The sequence below is a fragment of the Sminthopsis crassicaudata genome, chromosome 1 (genome assembly GCF_048593235.1).
Source record: "Sminthopsis crassicaudata isolate SCR6 chromosome 1, ASM4859323v1, whole genome shotgun sequence".
NCBI classification, from domain to species: domain Eukaryota; kingdom Metazoa; phylum Chordata; class Mammalia; order Dasyuromorphia; family Dasyuridae; genus Sminthopsis; species Sminthopsis crassicaudata.
Window position 1 is genome coordinate 8,389,107 of NC_133617.1, and position 19,660 is coordinate 8,408,766.

Here is a 19,660-nt window from a genome sequence, read left to right on the forward strand (position 1 = left end):
CACTGGGGGCATTGGGGGGGGGGGAAGGGGGAGCCGGTCATTCTTGAGAGGGAAAGCCGCAGGAGCCCGAGAAGCAGCTGGGAGGGGGAGGGGGGATGGGCCAGGAAACAAAGGGGAGACGGGGAAGTTGTTTGGGAATGGGAAGGGGGGCCCTGCCGCCCTTCCAGGAGCCGGGAGGCCAGGGCCACAGGAAGGATGCTCCTGGAGGGGCAGGGGGGGAAGGGGGAGACACAGAAGCTCGGAGGGCGCCCTCCCCCCCTCGCCTCGGGGGTCCTTCTGAGGGGCTGAGCGCATGGTGTTCCCAAGGGGGGGGGCCGGGGCCACCCCCGGGGACAGCCTGAGGCTCCTCACACTGTCCCACAGCGACACCTCCTGGGGGAGAGAGCCCTGCCATGGGAGCTGGAACCGGGGCTTGCCCCTAAACCCCCCCCCCAGCCCCAAACCTTGGGCTGAGCCCCTGCCGGGAGTATCACACACACGCCCACTCCCCCTCCCAGGCACCCAGGTCCGTGCGGCCCCTGCAGAGTGGAGAGGCGTGCAGGGCCCCACTCCTGGCCGGCGGGGCTCCCAGGACCCCCAAGGAGAAAGCCCCCGAGGGCCAGGGGCCTGGAAGAGCAGACGTGCTGGTCAGGTGGCTACGAGGTGGGGGGGAGGGGCAAGATGGGTTGGATGATGGTTAGGGGTGAGTCCCACTTCACAGATGAGGAAACTGAGGTAGAGGTGATGTGGATCACAGCCCTAAAAAGCCTTATGAGGCAAGCCTTGAATTCAGCTCTCCTGGCCTCCAAGCCTCCAGCCTCTGCCCACGAGGCCGTCCATGCTCTTCCCCCGCCCAGAGCCGTGATTTTAATGGAGAAGCAGCGGGACACAGCGGGCAGATGGCCCGCTAGCTACCCTGAGGACCGGCTCTGAGGGCTGGAGCGCTGCAAGGCCCCAGGAGGCCCCTCCCCGGGATCTGGAAGCCGGCCCCGGGCCTAGAGGTTACACCCCTGGGCCTGAAAGCCCCGCCCCCAGGCTAGAGGCCCCGCCCTACTACTGCAGAGGGAGGGGGGGGGGCAGAATGGCACATGCTGCCAGGGGCCAACCACTGCTTTTCCACCCTCGGGAGGACGAGGACCGAGATCCAGAAATGACGAGGACGTAAGAACCAAAAGGCGTCACCATTTAATGAGAAGCGGAGCCACCCGCAACGATGGCGCCAAGTCTTGCTGGTGGCTACATTCATAAATGTTTGGAAATGACACAAGGGTGACGGACAGAACGCCTGCTCCAGGAGGCCCGAGGCCCAGGCCTGGTCTCCTCCTGGAGAAAAGGGGCCAATGGCTGATGTTCCCGAGGTCAGAGGCACGGGGGATATAAAGTGGGGAGTCCCCATGGCCAGGCTGATGGCCTCGTGCAAGCAGAAGTGGCTGCCCAGGCAGATCACATGGGAGAAGGGTGATGGGGGAGGGGAAGCACCTGTGTCTCTGTCCTGGGCCACCCTTCCTTGCCAGGCTATGACCTTGTGACTCTGGGAAGAGCCATTTCACCCAAGCCTCAGTTTCCCCCTCAAGAAAAAGAGCAATCCCGCCCCGTGGGCGACCTCACAAGGTGTTTGAGGCACGAGCCCCACTCTGTGCAGCCCACCCAAGTCAGCTCTCACTTCACGGTCCTGTGGGGGGCAAAGGGATGCCCCAGTGCTCTGACCCAGGGCAGAGAGCCCCGCACCCGGGTCACCGTCACTAATGCTGGTTCTCCGGTGGACAGCCTGGACAGCAACCAAAGCGGCATCAGCCCATGGTATGAGAGTGCCCGGGGCATCCGAGGCCGCAAGCGGGCCCCTCGCTGCCAGGGCTAGAGGCTCCTTCCAAGATGACGGCCACAGAAAGACGTCACCGGGGGGTGTCTCCCTTCAAGTTTAGATTTTAATTGGAGACACCCCCCCTTGCAGGTGGTCTTGCCACAGGAAGTCGCCCACCCAACATCTCCTGGAAAGACAAGGCCTCCATCCGAGCTCTCTCGAGTGGGGGCGGGGCTGGGCCACCCTCAGGGGAATGGCTTCCCAGGCTGGTATCCCCGCTGTTGCAACTTCCGGATCAGCTCCAGCAAGTTCATCTGCAGAGTCAGCTCCTGTGCAAAGGGAAACGAGCGACCCGTTAAGGCTCTTCCTGCGCAGGCGGGAAATGCCAGCAAAGGTTTGACGGAGCAGGTGGCAGCTCTTGGCTCCTGGGGCCTCTGGCGTGTTTCGGGCCTGGGCGGGGCCAGGGAGCCTGTCCCCTCGGGTCTGAGAGACGCCAAATACGGAAAGGGAGCAGAGAGCAAAGGGCACTGCACCGAGTGCGCCACCCACGGACTCACAGCACCCTGCCGTGGCATCGCCACCTTACAATGGAGGAAACCGAGGCAGGCAGAAAGGGGCGACGGCTCCCGGGCACAGAGGCCACAGCCCAGCCTGTCTCCTCCACAGCCACCGCCAAAGGCTAAAGCTTTATAGAGGAACAGACGTCCTCTAAAGCTGCAGAAGTGCCGCTCGCCACCACCCAAACCCTTCCCCTTGAGGGCCCCCTCCTCTCAGCCCCGTCCAAGGCCACACTGCCAGGAAGGGCAGAGGCTGAAGGGGAGCCCGCGCCCGCAGAGAGGGGCTGACCTGGGGGTTCGTGGTGACGTAGAAGCCTGTGACACCCGCCTTTTCCAGGGTGCTCTGCTGATCCACCACCTTCTGGTCCAGTTCCAGGACAATTTTCTCATCCATCATCCGCTGCTCCTCTCGGATGCGATGCTCCACGGCCTGTGGGAGAGGAAGACGTGGGAGGGGGCCGCAGCAGGTGGCAACAACCCCACAAGGGGGGGGGGGTTGCAGATATGGACACAGGCCCAGAGAGCGGAGACATGCCAGTGACCCTGGAGCCCCAAGTGTAAACAGACCTCAGCTAAGGGCAGGCTACGGGTCCCAGACTGACCAGGCTTCCAGGGCACAGGGCGGGCCGCCTATGAGCTCCCCGGAGAGCAGGGGAGGTCAAGGGGGGGTCAGATGGGCGGCCAGACCACAAGCTCTACCCAGTCTCCTGTCTCCCCCTCCCCCGTAACTCTTAGACTCTCGCCACTCTCAAAGGGTCGTGACCAGGGTTGACCTCAGGCAAGAGGTAAAAGATGAGGGCCAAAGCCCCATTCTTAGGGGGGCCCTTATACCCCATGTTCCCTCCCAGGTTTCACCCCAAACCTCCCTCTCCCAGGTCCGAAGTGGTGACGTGAGCTTGGCCCCCAAGCAGAGCATGGTCCAGCTTTGATGTCTCGGGGGATGCCTCTCCCACCCCCCCATGAGGCCGGGGGCTGTGGCACAGCCTCAGCTTGGCTGGGGGATACCGAAAGCCCTAGGGGGCACTCCTGCACCCACACTGCCAGGGAACTTCCCAACTAGCCACCGAGCTCAGACATCAGAGAAAGAACGACCACATGGTTGGCTCATCTCCCAAGCCCAGCCTGTGCTGCCCAGCAGCCCCCTCCCCCTAGGGCCCCTCCCATCAGAACCACACCCGTGCGAGCAGGCCCAGCTCCCCACACGCCCTTGGCGGCCACAGCCTTGACCCTCTGACCACACACGAGCTCTAGGAAGAAAAGAGCGATCTCTCAGGAAGCTCAAAAACCGGGCCTGTGCCCCAGCTAGGACCAGCCCAGGGTCGGGGTCAGGGAGCTCTCTCCCAGCAGCCTCCAGGCAAGGCCAAGGCCGAGGAGTGCCATGGGAGTCCTCTCAGCCAAGGCTGGGCCAGGCCTGCCCTTGGGCTGCCCCCAGGAAGGGGCTCAGGAGCACTGGCGTCCACGACCCAAACTTTGATGAAAAGCCAAGTAAAGGCCCAAGGTGGGCAGGACCCACCGAGCCGCCCCAGGTGAGCCCCCTCGTTGTACAGAGAGGGGGCGGCAGCTCTCCTGAGCAGCCCTGCCCTCTTCCCACCACGGGGAGCCAAGGCAGCTTCAGAGCCCCTAGCCAGAGACCCCTGGGCCTCCGACTCCCCATTGGTGCCCGGGTCTGCCTGGGCCCCGGCAGCAGGGGGCAACAGAGCCCCTCACCACGGCCCCAGCAGGGCAGCCCCCCACTCACCTCCTGCTCGCGCTGCTGGGCCGCCCGCAGGATGGGCAGGTTGTGGGGCCGGCAGGCCTGCTGGGCCTCCTTGTGCTTGTTCAGCAGGGTCTGCTTGAGCACTGCGGGAGGAAGAGAAGCAGAGGGCTCAGGGGCAGGGGCCAGGACGGGCCTGCTGGACAGCCTCGCCAGGGGTCACAAGGCCAGGGGTCGACCCAGGCTGGGAGATGAGTCCAGATCAGGCTCCGACATATCCCTGTTGGGATGCGGGAGCCACCTGCCAGTGGCTGGGGAGGTCTGACTCAGACCAGGAGAATGGATCTCTTCGTGAGGGAGAGGATGATGATACAAGGAGACTGAGAGGCAGTTGCACTGTCTGACCTCTCACCTCTGCCCTCTGCCTCCAACTGACCTCATTCCCAGTGCATGAGCAACACCTGCGTCAGCAATCGCCCGACACTCCTTCAGGTGCTATGACCCACAGCTGCGGGGGCTGTAGAAGTGCCCTGCCCCCTCACCCAGGCATGGGCCTCCACAATTCCCCGGACTGGTTTCCTCATCAGTAAGATGCCTGCCACACGCGTGCCGGGGTCGGACGTGAGGCTACCTCCATGCACCTGCCTGGCCTTTCTTTTAAATCGCTGTTTATTCTTCTAAACCCATGCAAAAGTACTTTCCCCATTCACTCTCGCAAAACCTTGGGTCCAAATTTTCCCCTCCCCCTCCCCCCCCAGACGGCAAGTCATCCGATATAGGGTAAACACGTGCAGTTCTAGACATTTATACAACTTCATGCCGCAAAAGAAGAATCGGATCAAAAAGGGGAAAAAATGGGAAAGGAAAAAATGCAAGCAAACCACCACAAAAAGGGTGAGAGTGTCACGTGGTGCTCCGCCCTCAGTTCCCACAGTCCTCTCTGCTGCAGCCGGCTCTCTTCACCACAAGGTCATCGGGACTGGCCTGGATCATCTCGTGGTGACAGAGAGCCCCGGCCAGCAGAACGGATCACCCTATAACCTTCCTGCCGCCGAGTTCAATGCGCTCCCCATCTGCTCGCTCCCCGCGGCATCAGGCCATCCCGTACAGAACGATAATCCTCCCTAGCAGTCACTCTCCAGGACTCGCGCCTCCGTTCTCAGTTCCGCTCCCTGCCACTTCTTGCCACAAACCCTTGGGCCCACGTGGGCCCCTTCCCCCCTTTGAGATCTCTTTGGGTTTCAGCGACGCTGCTGGATCCAAGCGCGCAGTCTGGCCCGGCACTGTCCCTAAAGCCCACACCAGGGCGGGCTGTGGCCGGCGAGACTGCGGTTGTGATGGGGGGGGCACAAGGCTGTGCAGACATGCCCACGCTCTGTGCCCATCCAGCTAAAAGTGCCCCGGGGAGGCCCGGGGACAAGCAGGAGGGCAGTGACGTTCACCGACCGTGCGCGGGAGGGCCCGCGAGGACCTGGGAGCGAGCCCGCCGCCCCGCCGCCGCCACTCACCCCGGTGCTCGCTCTGCAGCTTGAGCCGCTGGTTGTAGAGGCTTTTCTCCGTGAGATGCTGAATCTCTAGCAGCCCCTGCACGATCTCAAAGACGGTGCCGTCGATCAGCACCAGGGCCAGGTCGCTGAGGGTGGTGTGGGACAGGCGCTGCTGGAAAGAGCTGCGGGGAGAAGACGAGGGGCGGTGACCGCCGGTCCCGGGGGCCTTAGGGGCTCTCTGCTCCCCAGGACCCTTGGGGCCAAAACGGAAAACCTCTTTCCTAGCCCAGCAGAAAGCCTCCCTCCCCCATGGGAGCCTTCCGGTAGGAGAGCAGGCGTTCCCGGGCGCGCCGCGCCCCTGCCTTCCCCCCATCACTGCCCCTGCCCGGGGCCCTGCCGGGTTAGCGGAGCCTGGAGGAGCCAAAGGCCGGAGGGGCCGGGGAGCCCAGCCGGGCAAAGGCCCCCCCATCCCCCCCCCCCCGACGGCGCTGCCTGAAACCTCGGGGAGCCTTGGGCAGAGCCTGGGGAGCGGCGGTCTGGGCTCAAACTGCAGAACTGCCCACGGCGCTGCCCGAGGCCGCCTCCCCAGCTCCCCGGCCTCCCCCTCCCCCACACGAGGGGGCGCTAAGGGAGCAGGGAAGGGCTTCCTCCCGCCGGCCCCTCCCAGACCCCCGGCCCCGCCCGCAGGCACTCACCGCCGGGGCCTGGAGCCCTCCAGGGACAGGGAGCTCGCTCCCTCCTAGCTGTGGATGAAAACCCAGCTGTGTGTGTGTGTGTGTGTGTGTGTGTGTGTGTGTGTGTGTGTGTGTGTGTGTGTGTGTGTGTGTGCTCGCGCGTGCGCGGTGCATGTCCTATACCTTGTGTGTGTACGCTGTCTACCCTCGTGTAAGTGCGAGGTTGTGTAACCCTACGTGTGTGTACGTTGTGTAGTCCTGTGTAGCCGTATCTACGTTGTGTAGCGCAGGCGTGAGTCTAGCGGTCCCAGCCGCGCAGCGGGAGAGCCTGGGGGCGTGGCTAGTGTTGCGTTGCCTTGGGTGCGTGCGCTTGTGGGTTCGTGTGTGCGTGCGCGTGTGCGTCCGTGTGCGGGTGCGGGTGCGCGTGTGCGTCCGTGTGCGGGTGCGCGTGCGTGTGCGGGTGCGCGTTCGTGTGCGGATGCGTGTGCGGGTGCGCGTGCGGGTGCGCGTTCGTGTGCGGATGCGTGTGCGGGTGCGTGTGCGGGTGGGTGTGCGGGGCGGCTTTGCGCGGGCGGGACTGGGGCTGGGGCTGCGGGCGGGGCTGGGGCTGCGTGCTGTGATGCGCGGCCCGGTGGGGGTGGCGGTCCAGGTGCTGCCCGGAGCGGGTGCTCATCTTCGTGTAGCTGTTGGCGTGCCGGACGACCCGGTGCGTGCGCTGCGTGACCTTCTGGGTGTGCTGAGTGACCCTGTGCGTGTACTTGCTGTTGTGCTCCCCGAGGACGGTGCACTGGGTGCACTGCGTGACCCTCTGCACGGTGGTGTCGCACTGCGTGCGGGTCTGCTGCTTGACCTTCTTCCCCCGCTTCTGCGGCTTGCCCTTGTGCCTGTGGGTGACCCTGCGTGTGTCCGTGTAGCCCTGCGTGAAGGTGGTGCAACCCTGGGTAGCCTCGCAGAACAGGGAGTGGAAAGAGGGGTAGGAGGGGGAGGGGGAGGGGGGCGGGGAAGGGGCGGGAGGGGATTTGGGGCCGGAGGGGGGGCGGAGAACGAGGGCGGTGCTCTCAGCTGGAGGCGGCGGCGGGGTCGGCGGCGGCTCCGCGGCCGGAGGAGGCGGCGGCGGCGGCTCCGGGGCCGGGGGCGGCTCCGGGGCCGGAGGCGCCTGTCTCCGCCTCCGCTTCCTCATCTCTATGGGGCGACTAAGGGCGCCCCCGCCCCGGGATCGACGTGGCCGGCCCTCGGGGACCCTCCTGACCCGCCACTACACGCCGCCCCTGGGTTTTCCGGTCAGCCCATCAGCCGGCGGCCTCAGGCCTGGGGTCCCCGCCCCCCAGCCCGCCCCCCGGGCACGGTTGGTGACGTCACCAGCCCCTTAAAGGGCCTCAAGCCGACACCGACCGGCGCCCAGGTCGGGGGGCGGGGGGGTTCGGTCCGGGGCTGTGGAGGTGGCGCCGCGGAGGCCCCGGCTCCGAGCCGGGGGCCAGGCCTCTCGCTCCCGCGGCCCGTTCCCCGCGTTCACCTGGGCAGCTCCTTGACGAGTCCCTGCAGCGCCGACAGCAGCTGGTAGTGCCGCTCTTGCTGCCGGGCGCCGTCCGCCGCCTCCTCGTAGCCTCCCGCGTAGCGCTCCATAGCGACCGCCGAGGCCCGGAGGAGTCGCGCGCGCTACTACGCAGGCGCTGCGCCACAGCGAGGCTACCCCGCCTCCAGGACCGACTTAAGTCTTCTGCGCCTGCGTAGCACAGACGAGCGGGCCTCCTCCCACCCCCGCCGCCTCCGTAGCCTTCTGCGCAGGTGAGGTCGCTGAGAAGCTGCCGCCTTTCCCCGCCCGTACTCCGCGAGCTTGGAGCCCTTTTGCGCAGCCGCGGCTGTACCCCTCCTTCTCGCCTGCACAAACCCTGCCCTCGGCAGCTAGGCCCCGCCCCCTACCTGCCTTCCACCTCCTAGAAGCCGGGGAACTTCCTGCACTACGGCGGTGCTGAGGCCTGCTGTGTGCCGGCTGGAGCGCACTGTTAAATGCGAGAGTCGGGCGGCGCCCTCGCTGCGCTTTGAAGGGAGCTAAAGAGGAGGGTCGCTAGGTGGCGCTGCAGAGCGCCGGCCTTGGCGTCGGGAAGAGCCGAGTTCAAATCCAACCTCAGACTGCCTGAGTGACCTCGGGCATTTCACTGAACTCTAGGGAGGGAAGGAGGGGGGAGGATCCCACGGGGCCCCCGTTATCCAAGAGCTCGCGCGCGCGCTCGGGACGCTGCGCGCGGCGGACTTGAGCGACCTGGCCCTCAGTGGATCTCGCGGGAAGGATGGGGAGGGATTGGGGGGGTACACAAGGGGATTGTCGGGGGGGGGGGGCCTGTGCGTGGTGCGCGTGCGCGCCTAGATGGGCCTCTGTCAGTGTGCTTGGGGGCGTCTCCAGCCCCTCCCGGGGCCGGGGGTGGGGGGAGGGAGCGAGGCTGTCTCCAGACCCTTTTCTGCTGCAGAAAATATTTGCTTTTTTCCACGAGTCGTAATTTTTCTCCCCTCAATAACTACCAGATGTGGATTCTGTGGTCCCGGTCCCCATGGCAACCGGAGGCTCCCACCGCAGGCCCCGCTCCGGCCCATTTCCTGCCTCCGTCGCAGCCTCCTCTGGCCCTCACCCCGAGGACGGCGCGGGGAGCTGGGGGGCAGGGAGGGCCTCCGCTTGGCAGCTAAATGGGAAAGCCAGGACTGGGGGGGGGGGAATTCTCAGGGCCAGCCCCTGTGGCTTCTGGGTAAACACCCAGTCTGGCTCCCGGGAGGAGGCGATGAGCTGGCGCTCAGCAGGGAAAGGAGACGCCAGCGGCCGCGCCGAGAGCGCCGAGTGTTTGAGGACTGCCCAGCTGGGGATCCTCTGAGAGCGGGCTGTGCCCCCCCAGGTGTCCCCCTGCAGGCCCCCCTTCAGTTCCTCCAGGCGCTGACCTCAGGACTCGGGGAAGTTCTGGGATGAGCAGCCTACCGCCCCCCCCCCCAGAGTGCAGGAGCAGTGGGGGAGGCACTCTGAGAGGCTGCCCCCACCCTCGCTCTGCATTCCTCCCCCCCTTCCCTGCAGGGCCCCCCACTGCTAGACTCCCTGGAGGAGGGACCCAGAAAAGTCGCCATGGGGGCTGGGGACAGCGGGTGGGAGCTTCTATAGTGACTACTGGGAGCAAGGCTCCCCCCCCCTTCCTCAGTAATGTCCTCTGTACAATGAGAATGGCTCCTCCCCTCCCCTGGCCCTGTGGAGATGGGAGGATGATGAGGGAGCAAAGGAAAGCCCCTTACAAGTCCAAGGCGCAAGTCCGGGTTCCCCCAGGTGCCACCGGGCCATCCCTGGGGGAGACCCTTGACTGCACCTCAGTTTACCCATCTGTTAAATAAAAGAGTTGGGCTGGACTGTGGTTTTATGACTGTGACCTCTGATTTTAAGCCCTGGCACCCCGGGGAAGGCCGGTGTCCAGGACCTCCCACCCTCCACCGCATCCCAGATCTCAGCTGGGAGAGACCCCCGGGGACCCCTGGACAACCCCCCACCCCCCGCGCGCATTTTAGGAATTTGAGGGCTTCGTTTTCAGGAACCAGAGGCCTCGCACAGGCTCTGAGCCTGAAGTCTAGAAGGGCTGGGAAGCCGGGAGGCCAGCTTACAGATGAGGAAACTGAGGCAAGCAGAGCTGAAATGCCTCCGCAGGCAGCCAAGCCCTGTCCCGAAGCACGAGAGCCCCAAACACTGGCCTCTCAACCTGGACTAGGCCTGGTGGTGAAGGGGGAGGAACCAAATCGGGAGGGCGCCGGGCAGAGGTAGGGCTGGGAAGGAAGGGGTGGGGGAGGGGCGCCCCTCCTTCCTCTGGGTTGGGGCCCGACACGGGCAGGGGGCTTCCTGCCTACAGACAAGGCATCATTGAGCAGGGACAGTGGAGGTCTGTGCTGGCTCTCGGCGGGGACCAAATGTTTTCGCTGTAAGGGCCTGAGCCGGGGCCAAGCTGGGCTGGGCTGCAGCTGCCGCCGGAGGCCCCGGCAGGGATGGCACAGAGCAAGGCTCCGAGCACCGCCCAGCCCCGCTGCCCCCCCCCAGAAGCCGCAGAGAGACCCCCAAAGGCAATGGCCCGGGCGGCTTTTGAACCCAGACCCCAGGGCCACCGAAGCCTCCAGGAAGCCCACTCCCCCTTCCCTTGCGCCGGCCTTCACTGGGGAGCTTTGGGCCTGCCCTGTGCCCAGCAAAAGGGGTCTTTCCCACTCGTTCCTTCAAGGGACCCTCCCGCGGCATGCTCCCCAGAGTGGTGCCCTGGACGGCCTGGGCAGGGGAGGCAGGCAGGCAGCCAGGACATCGGCCGAGCTCAAGAAAGATACACGATTTTATTAAGAAAGCTTTAGGCAAGAACTCTCCCCACACGCAGACACGCACGGGCCGGAGACCCATCCTGCGGGGTATCTCCGCCGGGGTGCCCGCCCCCCCCCCCCCGAGCTAGCTCATAAATACACCTCTCCTCTGGAGGTGGCCACGGGCCTCTGCTCCCGCGCCCGCTGTGGAGCAGTCAATACCAGCTTGACTGCAGAGGAAGGCAGGGCTGGGGGCGGGGCTGGCACTGAGCAGGGGGCAGACAGCAGGGGGAGGGGGAATGAACACGGTACACGGCTCGCGCTGCGCAGGTGAGAGGGGCGGCCTGGGCCGGGGTAGGCGGAGGCCAGGAAGCGCTTTCAGGAACTCGGGGAGCCAGCTCTCCTCCCCTGGGGACAGTCAGCTAGGCTGACGGGAGCACACATCGCACGCCTAAAAAGAAGTTCTCCTGCTCTGGGGGCTCTCCTGGCTTTGGCCAATGAGAAGCCGGGTTGGCCAGGACTCCTGGCTTTGGCCAATGAGAAGCCGGACTGGCCAGGACTCCTGGCTTTGGCCAATGAGAAGCCGGACTGGCCAGGACTCCTGGCTTTGGCCAATGAGAAGCCGGACCGGTCAGGACTCCTGGCCCGGGGTCTCCGGGCTTTGGCCACCGAAAGCCGATCCGATCAGGATTCACCTGACTGCAAACTGGGCCCAAACCCAGGTACCAATTACAGACTACATGAGAGTAACAGGCAAACTTCCGGAGAAGATTGAGGGAACGCTGTTCCTAAAAGCCCAAAACAGGCCTGAGGGCGGGAAGAGGGCGGTGGAAGGGTGCAGGAAGGACTCTGGCCTCCCGGCCCCGCGCCCCCACGGTGCCTAGGGCGGGGAGGGGACAGCTTTGCCCTGCTCCCCACCGGCAGCCTCCCGGCTCTTTTTCCGGGGGGGTTTCTGGATGGGGGTCTTTTTCCTGGGCACCTCGGCCAGGCCAGATGGCTCCTGGCTCCCCGGCCTGCCAGTGTCCAGCTTCCCAGCCCCAGACCCGAGGCAGTCCCCGGAGGCAGCCTTGGCCTCCAGGCCGGCCGCCTGGGGCCTGTGATAGGCCGGAGAAGTGGAGGCTCCAGCCTTGCGCGAGCCAGGCAAGCTGGACCGCTTGGCCTTCTGGGGCGGGGCAGGCTTCTCCCGGTGGGGCTGGGGGGCCCCCAGGCCGTTCTGCTGGGTGCCCGCCTCCCCCCGGCCGAGGCTCCCAGTCTTTTCCTTGAGCTGCGTGGCCAGCAGCGCGGCCGCCTCGGGAGACAGCCGGGAGGGCAGCCCCTCGGCCCGCGGCTTCTGCAGGCCGGCGTCGGCGGGCTCCGAGCCCCCGGGGCCCCTCTCCCGGGCCCGAGGGAGCCCCTGCGCCAGCGGCGACTCCCCCCCGGGCCGGCCCTCGGGGACGCTGGGCGGCTTGGGGCCCTTGTCGGGGCCCCGGGGGCTGCCCGGCTCCTCGCCCCGCCCGCGGAGGCCGGAGGACGTCTCGCTGGGGGTCCGTTTCCTTTTGCTCAGGCCGTGGCCGGCGTCCGGGGCTCTGCTGGAGGCCGGCAAGGAATTGGACTGCTGGGAGCCGTACCTCCCGTGGATCCAGGACACCTTGGGCTTGGTGGAGGGGTCCGGGGGCGGGGGCTTCCTCCTCTCGGGGGAGGGGGACAGGCCCTCGGCCTCCGCGGAGGGCTGCTTGGCCAGCCGGGCCACGCGGGCGTACAGGGCGGCGGCCGGGAGCTCCGGGCTGGAGGCCGACCTCTCGCTGTCCGAGGACGCCAGCAGCACCGTCTCCCGGCTGTCGGCGGCCCCGGAGGGGCCCACGCCGGCGTCTTCCCCCTCCCTGGGCCCGGGGACCCCGGGCACCTCGGCAGGGGGGCCAGAGGGCTCCCCCTCGGGATTCTCCGGCGCCGACTCTGTGGAGGAAGGAGCAGAATCTTAAGAGTGACGGGAGGAGCCTAATGGGGGGCGGGGTGTCAGGGCTTAGAGACAGGGCGCAGCAGCTGGGAGGAGCCTGGAAACCGAGGTGTCGGAAATGGGAGGGCCCTAAAGACAGGTGTGGCAGCTCGGAGGAGGTCTGAAAGGGGGAGATGTCAGAGCTGGGAGGGGCCTGGAGACAGGGAGTGTCAGGGATGGGAAGGGCCTGGAGACAGGGAGTGTCAGAGCTGGGAGGGGCCTGGAGACAGGGAGTGTCAGAGCTGGGAGGGGCCTGGAGACAGGTGGGGTCAGAAATGGGAGGGGCCTAGACAGGGAGAGTCAGAGCTAGGCGGAAACTTAAGAGATCATTTTAGAGATGGAGAAACAGGCCTACAGAGGGGCCGCTTCCTGGGCCGCCTCCAGCTCCGAGGCTCTGGGGCCCGCCTGCCCTGCCGAGGGCACCCCCTTGGTCCGCCCTCTCCCTCTTCCTCAAGCCTGCGACTCTTCGTGGCTCAGGTTATTGCGTCCTTTTCTGGCCCTGAGCTGATTTCTGAAGCAGCAGCTTCCTGTCTTCCCCCAGGAACAAACTCTAGGAGACAGACTTTCTGGGGGCTGGGCGATGGCTGCAGCTGAAAGGAAGCTGCTGCGTCCCAGAAAAGGAGCCCTGGCTCTGAGCCCCGAGGCTGGGAAGCAGGGGAGGGGACCCCAAGAGAGCTGCAGAAGCAGGACGCAAGATTTCAACCTGAACTGATGGTCCTGAGTGCAAGGATTCCCATTCACTAGAGGGGAAGGGGGAGGAGAGCCTAACGAGGGCTAACAGTGGGAGAAGTGAGTCCTTGGAGCAGGACTGGGGGGCGGGGGGGGGGCTTGGAGCAGGACTGGGGGGCGGGGGGGGGCTTGGAGCAGGACTGGGGGGCGGGGGGGGGCTTGGAGCAGGACTGGGGGCGGGGGGGGGGGCTTGGAGCAGGACTGGGGGGCGGGGGGACGGCAGGATGCTGAGTGGAAGAAGGGCAAGGGAGGACGCAGTGTGGCCTCCCCCACAGCTTTCCCAAGGGGCGCACTTCTTTGGACTAAAGTGAATTCTAAACCGTCAGCCGCTCTCATTCTGGGCCAGTTCTCCCCCCAGTGAGAAGCGTAAGCAGAACCGGCTCCCCACCACCCGTGCAGAAGGGGAGCCCCTTGGCAGCCGCTGCTCGGCTCCGTCCCGGCCCTTCTCTCGCCGTCCCCAGCCCCGCCACTGTCCCCTTCGGAGGAGCAGGCTGGGAAGGGGGGAAATGCTTGAGCCACAAGTTCGGGTCTCCCACATTCTGGGGTGCTGAGGAAGGGATTCCTGCCCGGGGCAAGCGCGGCCATAGCCACACTGCCCCAAAATACAGTTCTCATATTGGAAGAGAGACGCCTCCCATGGAGGATCTCACTGGATCTCACAACTGCTTGGGGTGCTGTGATTTCAGCTGGGGAAACTGAGGCAGAGAAGGGCAGGAACTAGTGGGCCGCGCAGCCAGACCATGGGCTCTATGTCCTGGGGAAGGACGCATGGGGGGGAGGGCTCTCCAGGCTCACTCACCTTCGTGGGGCACACAGTACACGGGGCCTTCATCCGTGGTGTCAAAGGAGGAGAAGGAAGCCCGAGAAGACCAGGACGGCGAGGGGGGATCCAGGACAGAGGGCGGCTCCAGGAAGCTGCAGTTCAGGGTGTTCTCTGGGTCATGATGAGCCACTGGGGGGGAAGAGGGGGTAGCTGCAGCCCAGCTGGCCCGGGGCCAAGAGCCACGCTACTACTTCAGGCCTGGGGCGCCCACTGCTCCTTGAAAGAGCTCTGGCATGGAGGGGTGGTCTGAAGCCAGGAACAGTAAGGAGGGGAGGGAAACAGGAAAGGAGGCCCGTGGGGCGCAGGGCTGTGGAGGAGAGGGGAGCCCAGAAGATGGCAAAGGGAGGAAGGCTGGGAGGCACACAAGGTTTGATCCTTGAAGTAATAGGGAGCCATAGCGCCCACTGCCCCAGGTGGGCCCCAAGAAGCTCCAGAAGAAGAAAAGTCTTCACGTATCTCTCATTTGGCCCAAAGGTCTGTCTTGGACCGGCAGAGACGCCTCCGCTAGTCAGCAAGCCCTGAATACGCCAGGCCCCCTGCTTAATTCAGAGGATACAGGGAAACGCCGGGGGTCTGCCCTCGGAGCCACAGAGGCCGGAAGGGGAAAGCTCCTCGGCCCACAACCTAACTCCGGCCTCCGGGCCTTCAGACATGGCGCCCACCACCTAACTCCGGCAGGCCTTCAGACATGGCGCCCACCACCTAACTCCGGCCTCCGGGCCTTCAGACATGGCGCCCACCACCTAACTCCGGCCTCCGGGCCTTCAGACATGGCGCCCACCACCTAACTCCGGCCTCTGGGCCTTCAGACATGGCGCCCACCACCTAACTCCGGCCTCCGGGCCTTCAGACATGGCGCCCACCACCTAACTCCGGCAGGCCTTCAGACATGGCGCCCACCACCTAACTCCGGCAGGCCTTCAGACATGGCGCCCACCACCTAACTCCGGCCTCCGGGCCTTCAGACATGGCGCCCACCACCTAACTCCGGTCTCCGGGCCTTCAGACATGGCGCCCACCACCTAACTCCGGCCTCCGGGCCTTCAGACGTGGCGCCCACCACCTAACTCCGGCAGGCCTTCAGACATGGCGCCCACCACCTAACTCTGGCCTCCGGGCCTTCAGACATGGCGCCCACCACCTAACTCCGGCCTCTGGGCCTTCAGACATGGCGCCCACCACCTAACTCCGGCAGGCCTTCAGACATGGCGCCCACCACCTAACTCCGGCCTCCGGGCCTTCAGACATGGCGCCCACCACCTAACTCCGGCAGGCCTTCAGACATGGCGCCCACCACCTAACTCCGGCCTCCGGGCCTTCAGACATGGCGCCCACCACCTAACTCCGGCCTCCGGGCCTTCAGACATGGCGCCCACCACCTAACTCCGGCCTCCGGGCCTTCAGACATGGCGCCCACCACCTAACTCCGGCAGGCCTTCAGACATGGCGCCCACCACCTAACTCCGGCAGGCCTTCAGACATGGCGCCCACCACCTAACTCCGGCCTCTGGGCCTTCAGACATGGCGCCCACCACCTAACTCCGGCCTCCGGGCCTTCAGACATGGCGCCCACCACCTAACTCCGGCAGGCCTTCAGACATGGCGCCCACCACCTAACTCCGGCCTCCGGGCCTTCAGACATGGCGCCCACCACCTAACTCCGGCCTCCGGGCCTTCAGACATGGCGCCCACCACCTAACTCCGGTCTCCGGGCCTTCAGACATGGCGCCCACCACCTAACTCCGGCCTCCGGGCCTTCAGACATGGCGCCCACCACCTAACTCCGGCCTCCGGGCCTTCAGACATGGCGCCCACCACCTAACTCCGGCAGGCCTTCAGACATGGCGCCCACCACCTAACTCCGGCCTCCGGGCCTTCAGACATGGCGCCCACCACCTAACTCCGGCCTCTGGGCCTTCAGACATGGCGCCCACCACCTAACTCCAGCCTCCGGGCCTTCAGAATGGCGCCCACCACCTAACTCCGGCCTCCGGGCCTTCAGACATGGCGCCCACCACCTAACTCCGGCCTCCGGGCCTTCAGACATGGCGCCCACCACCTAACTCCGGCCTCCGGGCCTTCAGACATGGCGCCCACCACCTAACTCCGGCAGGCCTTCAGACATGGCGCCCACCACCTAACTCCGGCCTCCGGGCCTTCAGACATGGCGCCCACCACCTAACTCCGGCCTCCGGGCCTTCAGACATGGCGCCCACCACCTAACTCCGGCAGGCCTTCAGACATGGCGCCCACCACCTAACTCCGGCCTCCGGGCCTTCAGACATGGCGCCCACCACCTAACTCCGGCCTCCGGGCCTTCAGACATGGCGCCCACCACCTAACTCCGGCCTCCGGGCCTTCAGACATGGCGCCCACCACCTAACTCCGGCCTCCGGGCCTTCAGACATGGCGCCCACCACCTAACTCCGGCCTCCGGGCCTTCAGACATGGCGCCCACCACCTAACTCCGGCCTCCGGGCCTTCAGACATGGCGCCCACCACCTAACTCCGGCCTCCGGGCCTTCAGAATGGCGCCCACCACCTAACTCCGGCCTCCGGGCCTTCAGACATGGCGCCCACCACCTAACTCCGGCCTCCGGGCCTTCAGACATGGCGCCCACCACCTAACTCCGGCAGGCCTTCAGACATGGCGCCCACCACCTAACTCCGGCCTCCGGGCCTTCAGACATGGCGCCCACCACCTAACTCCGGCCTCCGGGCCTTCAGACATGGCGCCCACCACCTAACTCCGGCAGGCCTTCAGACATGGCGCCCACCACCTAACTCCGGCCTCCGGGCCTTCAGACATGGCGCCCACCACCTAACTCCGGCCTCCGGGCCTTCAGACATGGCGCCCACCACCTAACTCCGGCCTCCGGGCCTTCAGACATGGCGCCCACCACCTAACTCCGGCCTCCGGGCCTTCAGACATGGCGCCCACCACCTAACTCCGGCCTCCGGGCCTTCAGACATGGCGCCCACCACCTAACTCCGGCCTCCGGGCCTTCAGACATGGCGCCCACCACCTAACTCCGGCCTCCGGGCCTTCAGACATGGCGCCCACCACCTAACTCCGGCCTCCGGGCCTTCAGACATGGCGCCCACCACCTAACTCCGGCCTCCGGGCCTTCAGACATGGCGCCCACCACCTAACTCCGGCCTCCGGGCCTTCAGACATGGCGCCCACCACCTAACTCCGGCAGGCCTTCAGACATGGCGCCCACCACCTAACTCCGGCCTCCGGGCCTTCAGACATGGCGCCCACCACCTAACTCCGGCCTCTGGGCCTTCAGACATGGCGCCCACCATCTAACTCCGGCCTCCAGTCCAGGCTCTGAGGCAGAGCATGGCGGGCCCACCCCCTCCCTCTCGGGCTACATCTAAGATGAAGCCCATTGGATGAAGGGTTTGCTTGTTTTTGCCAAGGTACATAGCTCATAGTCACTGTACCCTCTTTGCCTCCTCTCCCCTGGCTTGTGTCAAACTGATTTCTTTCCCCTCCCCCTACAACACTGACTCCCAGGAGATCGCCTCCCCCCCTTCCCGCCCTGGCCTGCCAAGATCAGCTGCACCCCCTCTTGCCATCCAAAAAGTTGACCGCTCTACATCAATAACCAGTTCTTCTGAAGAAGAGAGGATCGAACCCCAGATGGCTTTTTTTTAATCTTTTAAGGAATAAAATCATCCTTCAGACCTAACCAAAAAAATAAAAATGGAGCTTGGGAAAAGACAAGCATAGTGGCGCACTGTTGTTGATACTGGGAAGCGCTCCAAGTCCTCTGGGTTTCGGTCTGAAATTATGCAAGAAAGTGACTCAATGATCCGTGCCCTCTGACCTGGCAACTCTGCTCCTGGGTACACAAGCCCTCCCCCAGCCCCCGGAAGTCAAAGATAGAAACAATGGGCTTATATAGACCGAGATCATCCGTGGCAGCAGTTCTGGCATTGGCCAGAAAAAGACCGAAAACAAAGGCCATCCCGTGGATTGGGAAATGGCTTAAGAAAACCTCGGGAACGTGAATGGGATGGGGGGCTCTTGGGCCAGAAGAAATGATGACTCACAGAAACCCGAGGATTTCAACGGACTCAGGCAGGCCCCGGGAGCAGATCAAAGAGACCGATTTACACAGTGACTGGGCCTTGCGCAGAACGAGCCAGACGAGCTAAGGGACAATGCGGTTACGGCCAGAACTCTGAAGTGAAACAGAGGATTCCTACAAGGGGCTGAGTCAGTGGGATTGACAGAGACAATGGTTCCCTCCTTCGGCCTGGCTCAGGGGGATTGGTCTGACCCTACAAGGCGATGTTGGGCCAGAACCAGAAACAAGGCCCTGAGTGGGACTGAGGAGAAGTGGTTAAACCCAGGTCAACATTGATTTAATCCTACAACAAAGAATGGTTCCCAGGGGTGTCATGACAGGGGTGTGCTCAGTGTGGGGCACAGAAGGACGAGCTCTCAGGCCCAGAAGAGACGAGAGCACCAGAAGCTCTCGGGGCGGGGACAGATTCATCCCATCGTCCTCCTTGGCGGTGGCTGAGGCTGGAGCACAAACCTGTGGAGTCGGGGGGACTCAGAGGCAGAGAAGGAGGCGGGAGCTCAAGCTCTGGGACAGAGGAGAGAGAGAGGCCCCCAGGAAAGCTAACGGGGCCAGGAAAGGAGCCGAGACTTAGAGACAAGAAAGGATTTGGACGTTAACCCCTGGCTGCACTTGTGGTGATTACTGAAGTGAAACAAGGCTGCTCCCAGAGACCCCAAGGAAACTGAAACCGAGAACATTACATTTTGCAGAGAACACTACACAATGTCTCTCCTGACAGATATCATTATCCCCATTTAAGAGAGTGGTAAGATGGGCAGCTAGGTGGCTCAGTGGATAGAGCACCAGCCTTGAATTCAGGAGGACCTGAGTTCAAATCTGGTCTCAGACACTTAACACTTCCTGGCTGTGTGACCCTGGGAAAGTCCCTTAACCCCAGCCTCAGGGGGAAAAAAAAAAAAAGAATTTGGCCAAGGGAGCGGCAAGCTCGGAGACTTGCTAACATCAGGGGAAGGATTCACTCCAAGTCTCTAACAGTCAGAAAGGTGACGCGTCTTCCAGCACGGACTTCCACGACTCAGGGAGGGACAGGGAGCCTGACCCCCCGCTCAGCTCGGCCCCATTCGCACAAGTCTAGACGCAGCCAGCGCCCGGCCCTCTTGGACAAGGAAGGCTGAACAACAACTTTGCTCCCGGCTGCTTTCCCGGACTTGGTCAGAAGCCCGGCTGCTGCTCTTTTGTAAACATCCACAGCTCCCCAAAGCCTCGTTCTGGTGGCTCCTCCATGCTCCTGGGCAGCCACCTCTACTCCCTCAGCCCCCGGGCCCAGCGTCACGTGCCAAGGGCACCTGGTAAAGTTATGGCCATAGGGTTTGGGGAGGAGGCGGCCTCCTGGGGCCAGGGGCCTCCGTCCCCCTGCCCTGGCACAGTGCCCGGCACTTAGAGCCAGCCTTACCCACAACCTTGGGCAGCTTCTGTCTCCGCAGGGGGATCCGGGGCAGCTTCATGCTGATGCGGCTGAAGCGGCCACAGAGACGCTGGGAACTCTTTTTCCTCCTAGGCTGGCAGTCCCTGTGAGGGGGGAGAAAGACAGCCTGATGCTGAGCTG

The 19,660-nt window shown here is 64.7% G+C and overlaps 2 protein-coding genes across 3 annotated transcripts in view; both read right to left on the reverse strand.

The window, feature by feature from the left end:
- Window positions 1–1,141: 1,141 nt before the first annotated feature.
- On the reverse strand, window positions 1,142–8,414 carry DGCR6L (DiGeorge syndrome critical region gene 6 like). 2 transcript variants are annotated; one of them, XR_012486653.1, is made up of 5 exons: window positions 6,213–7,698; window positions 5,539–5,699; window positions 4,076–4,176; window positions 2,627–2,767; window positions 1,142–2,109 (listed from the first exon to the last, which is right to left on the reverse strand). XR_012486653.1 is itself a non-coding variant. In XM_074291804.1 (5 exons), the coding sequence occupies exons 1-5, from the start codon at window positions 7,812–7,814 to the stop codon at window positions 2,026–2,028; spliced, it is 597 nt and encodes a 198-aa protein (XP_074147905.1). In that variant the 5' UTR covers window positions 7,815–8,414; the 3' UTR covers window positions 1,142–2,025. The 2 variants fall into 2 exon arrangements, 1 of the variants encoding a protein (XP_074147905.1); XM_074291804.1 differs by lacking the exon at window positions 6,213–7,698 and adding an exon at window positions 7,705–8,414.
- A 2,093-nt stretch (window positions 8,415–10,507) lies between these two features.
- SCARF2 (scavenger receptor class F member 2) overlaps window positions 10,508–19,660 on the reverse strand; it is a 28,353-nt gene continuing 19,200 nt past the window's right edge. Inside the window, exons 9-11 of the mRNA XM_074291789.1 lie at window positions 19,508–19,623; window positions 13,991–14,143; window positions 10,508–12,422 (exon numbers count right to left, since the gene is read on the reverse strand). Of these exons, the coding sequence (XP_074147890.1) occupies window positions 11,371–12,422; window positions 13,991–14,143; window positions 19,508–19,623 (1,321 nt within the window). The 3' untranslated portion in view covers window positions 10,508–11,370. The remainder of the gene's footprint in view (window positions 12,423–13,990; window positions 14,144–19,507; window positions 19,624–19,660) is intronic.

Bases quoted from the DNA above. Each gene is read 5' to 3' on its own strand.
- DGCR6L (XM_074291804.1), bottom strand. From the start codon at position 7,814: ATGGAGCGCTACGCGGGAGGCTACGAGGAGGCGGCGGACGGCGCCCGG. The intron at 4,177-5,538 runs GTGAGTGGCGGC...TTCCTCCCGCAG, and splicing joins GCTGCAGAGCGAGCACCGGG to TGCTCAAGCAGACCCTGCTG. The intron at 2,768-4,075 runs GTGAGTGGGGGG...CCTCTCCCACAG, and splicing joins CCCAGCAGCGCGAGCAGGAG to GCCGTGGAGCATCGCATCCG.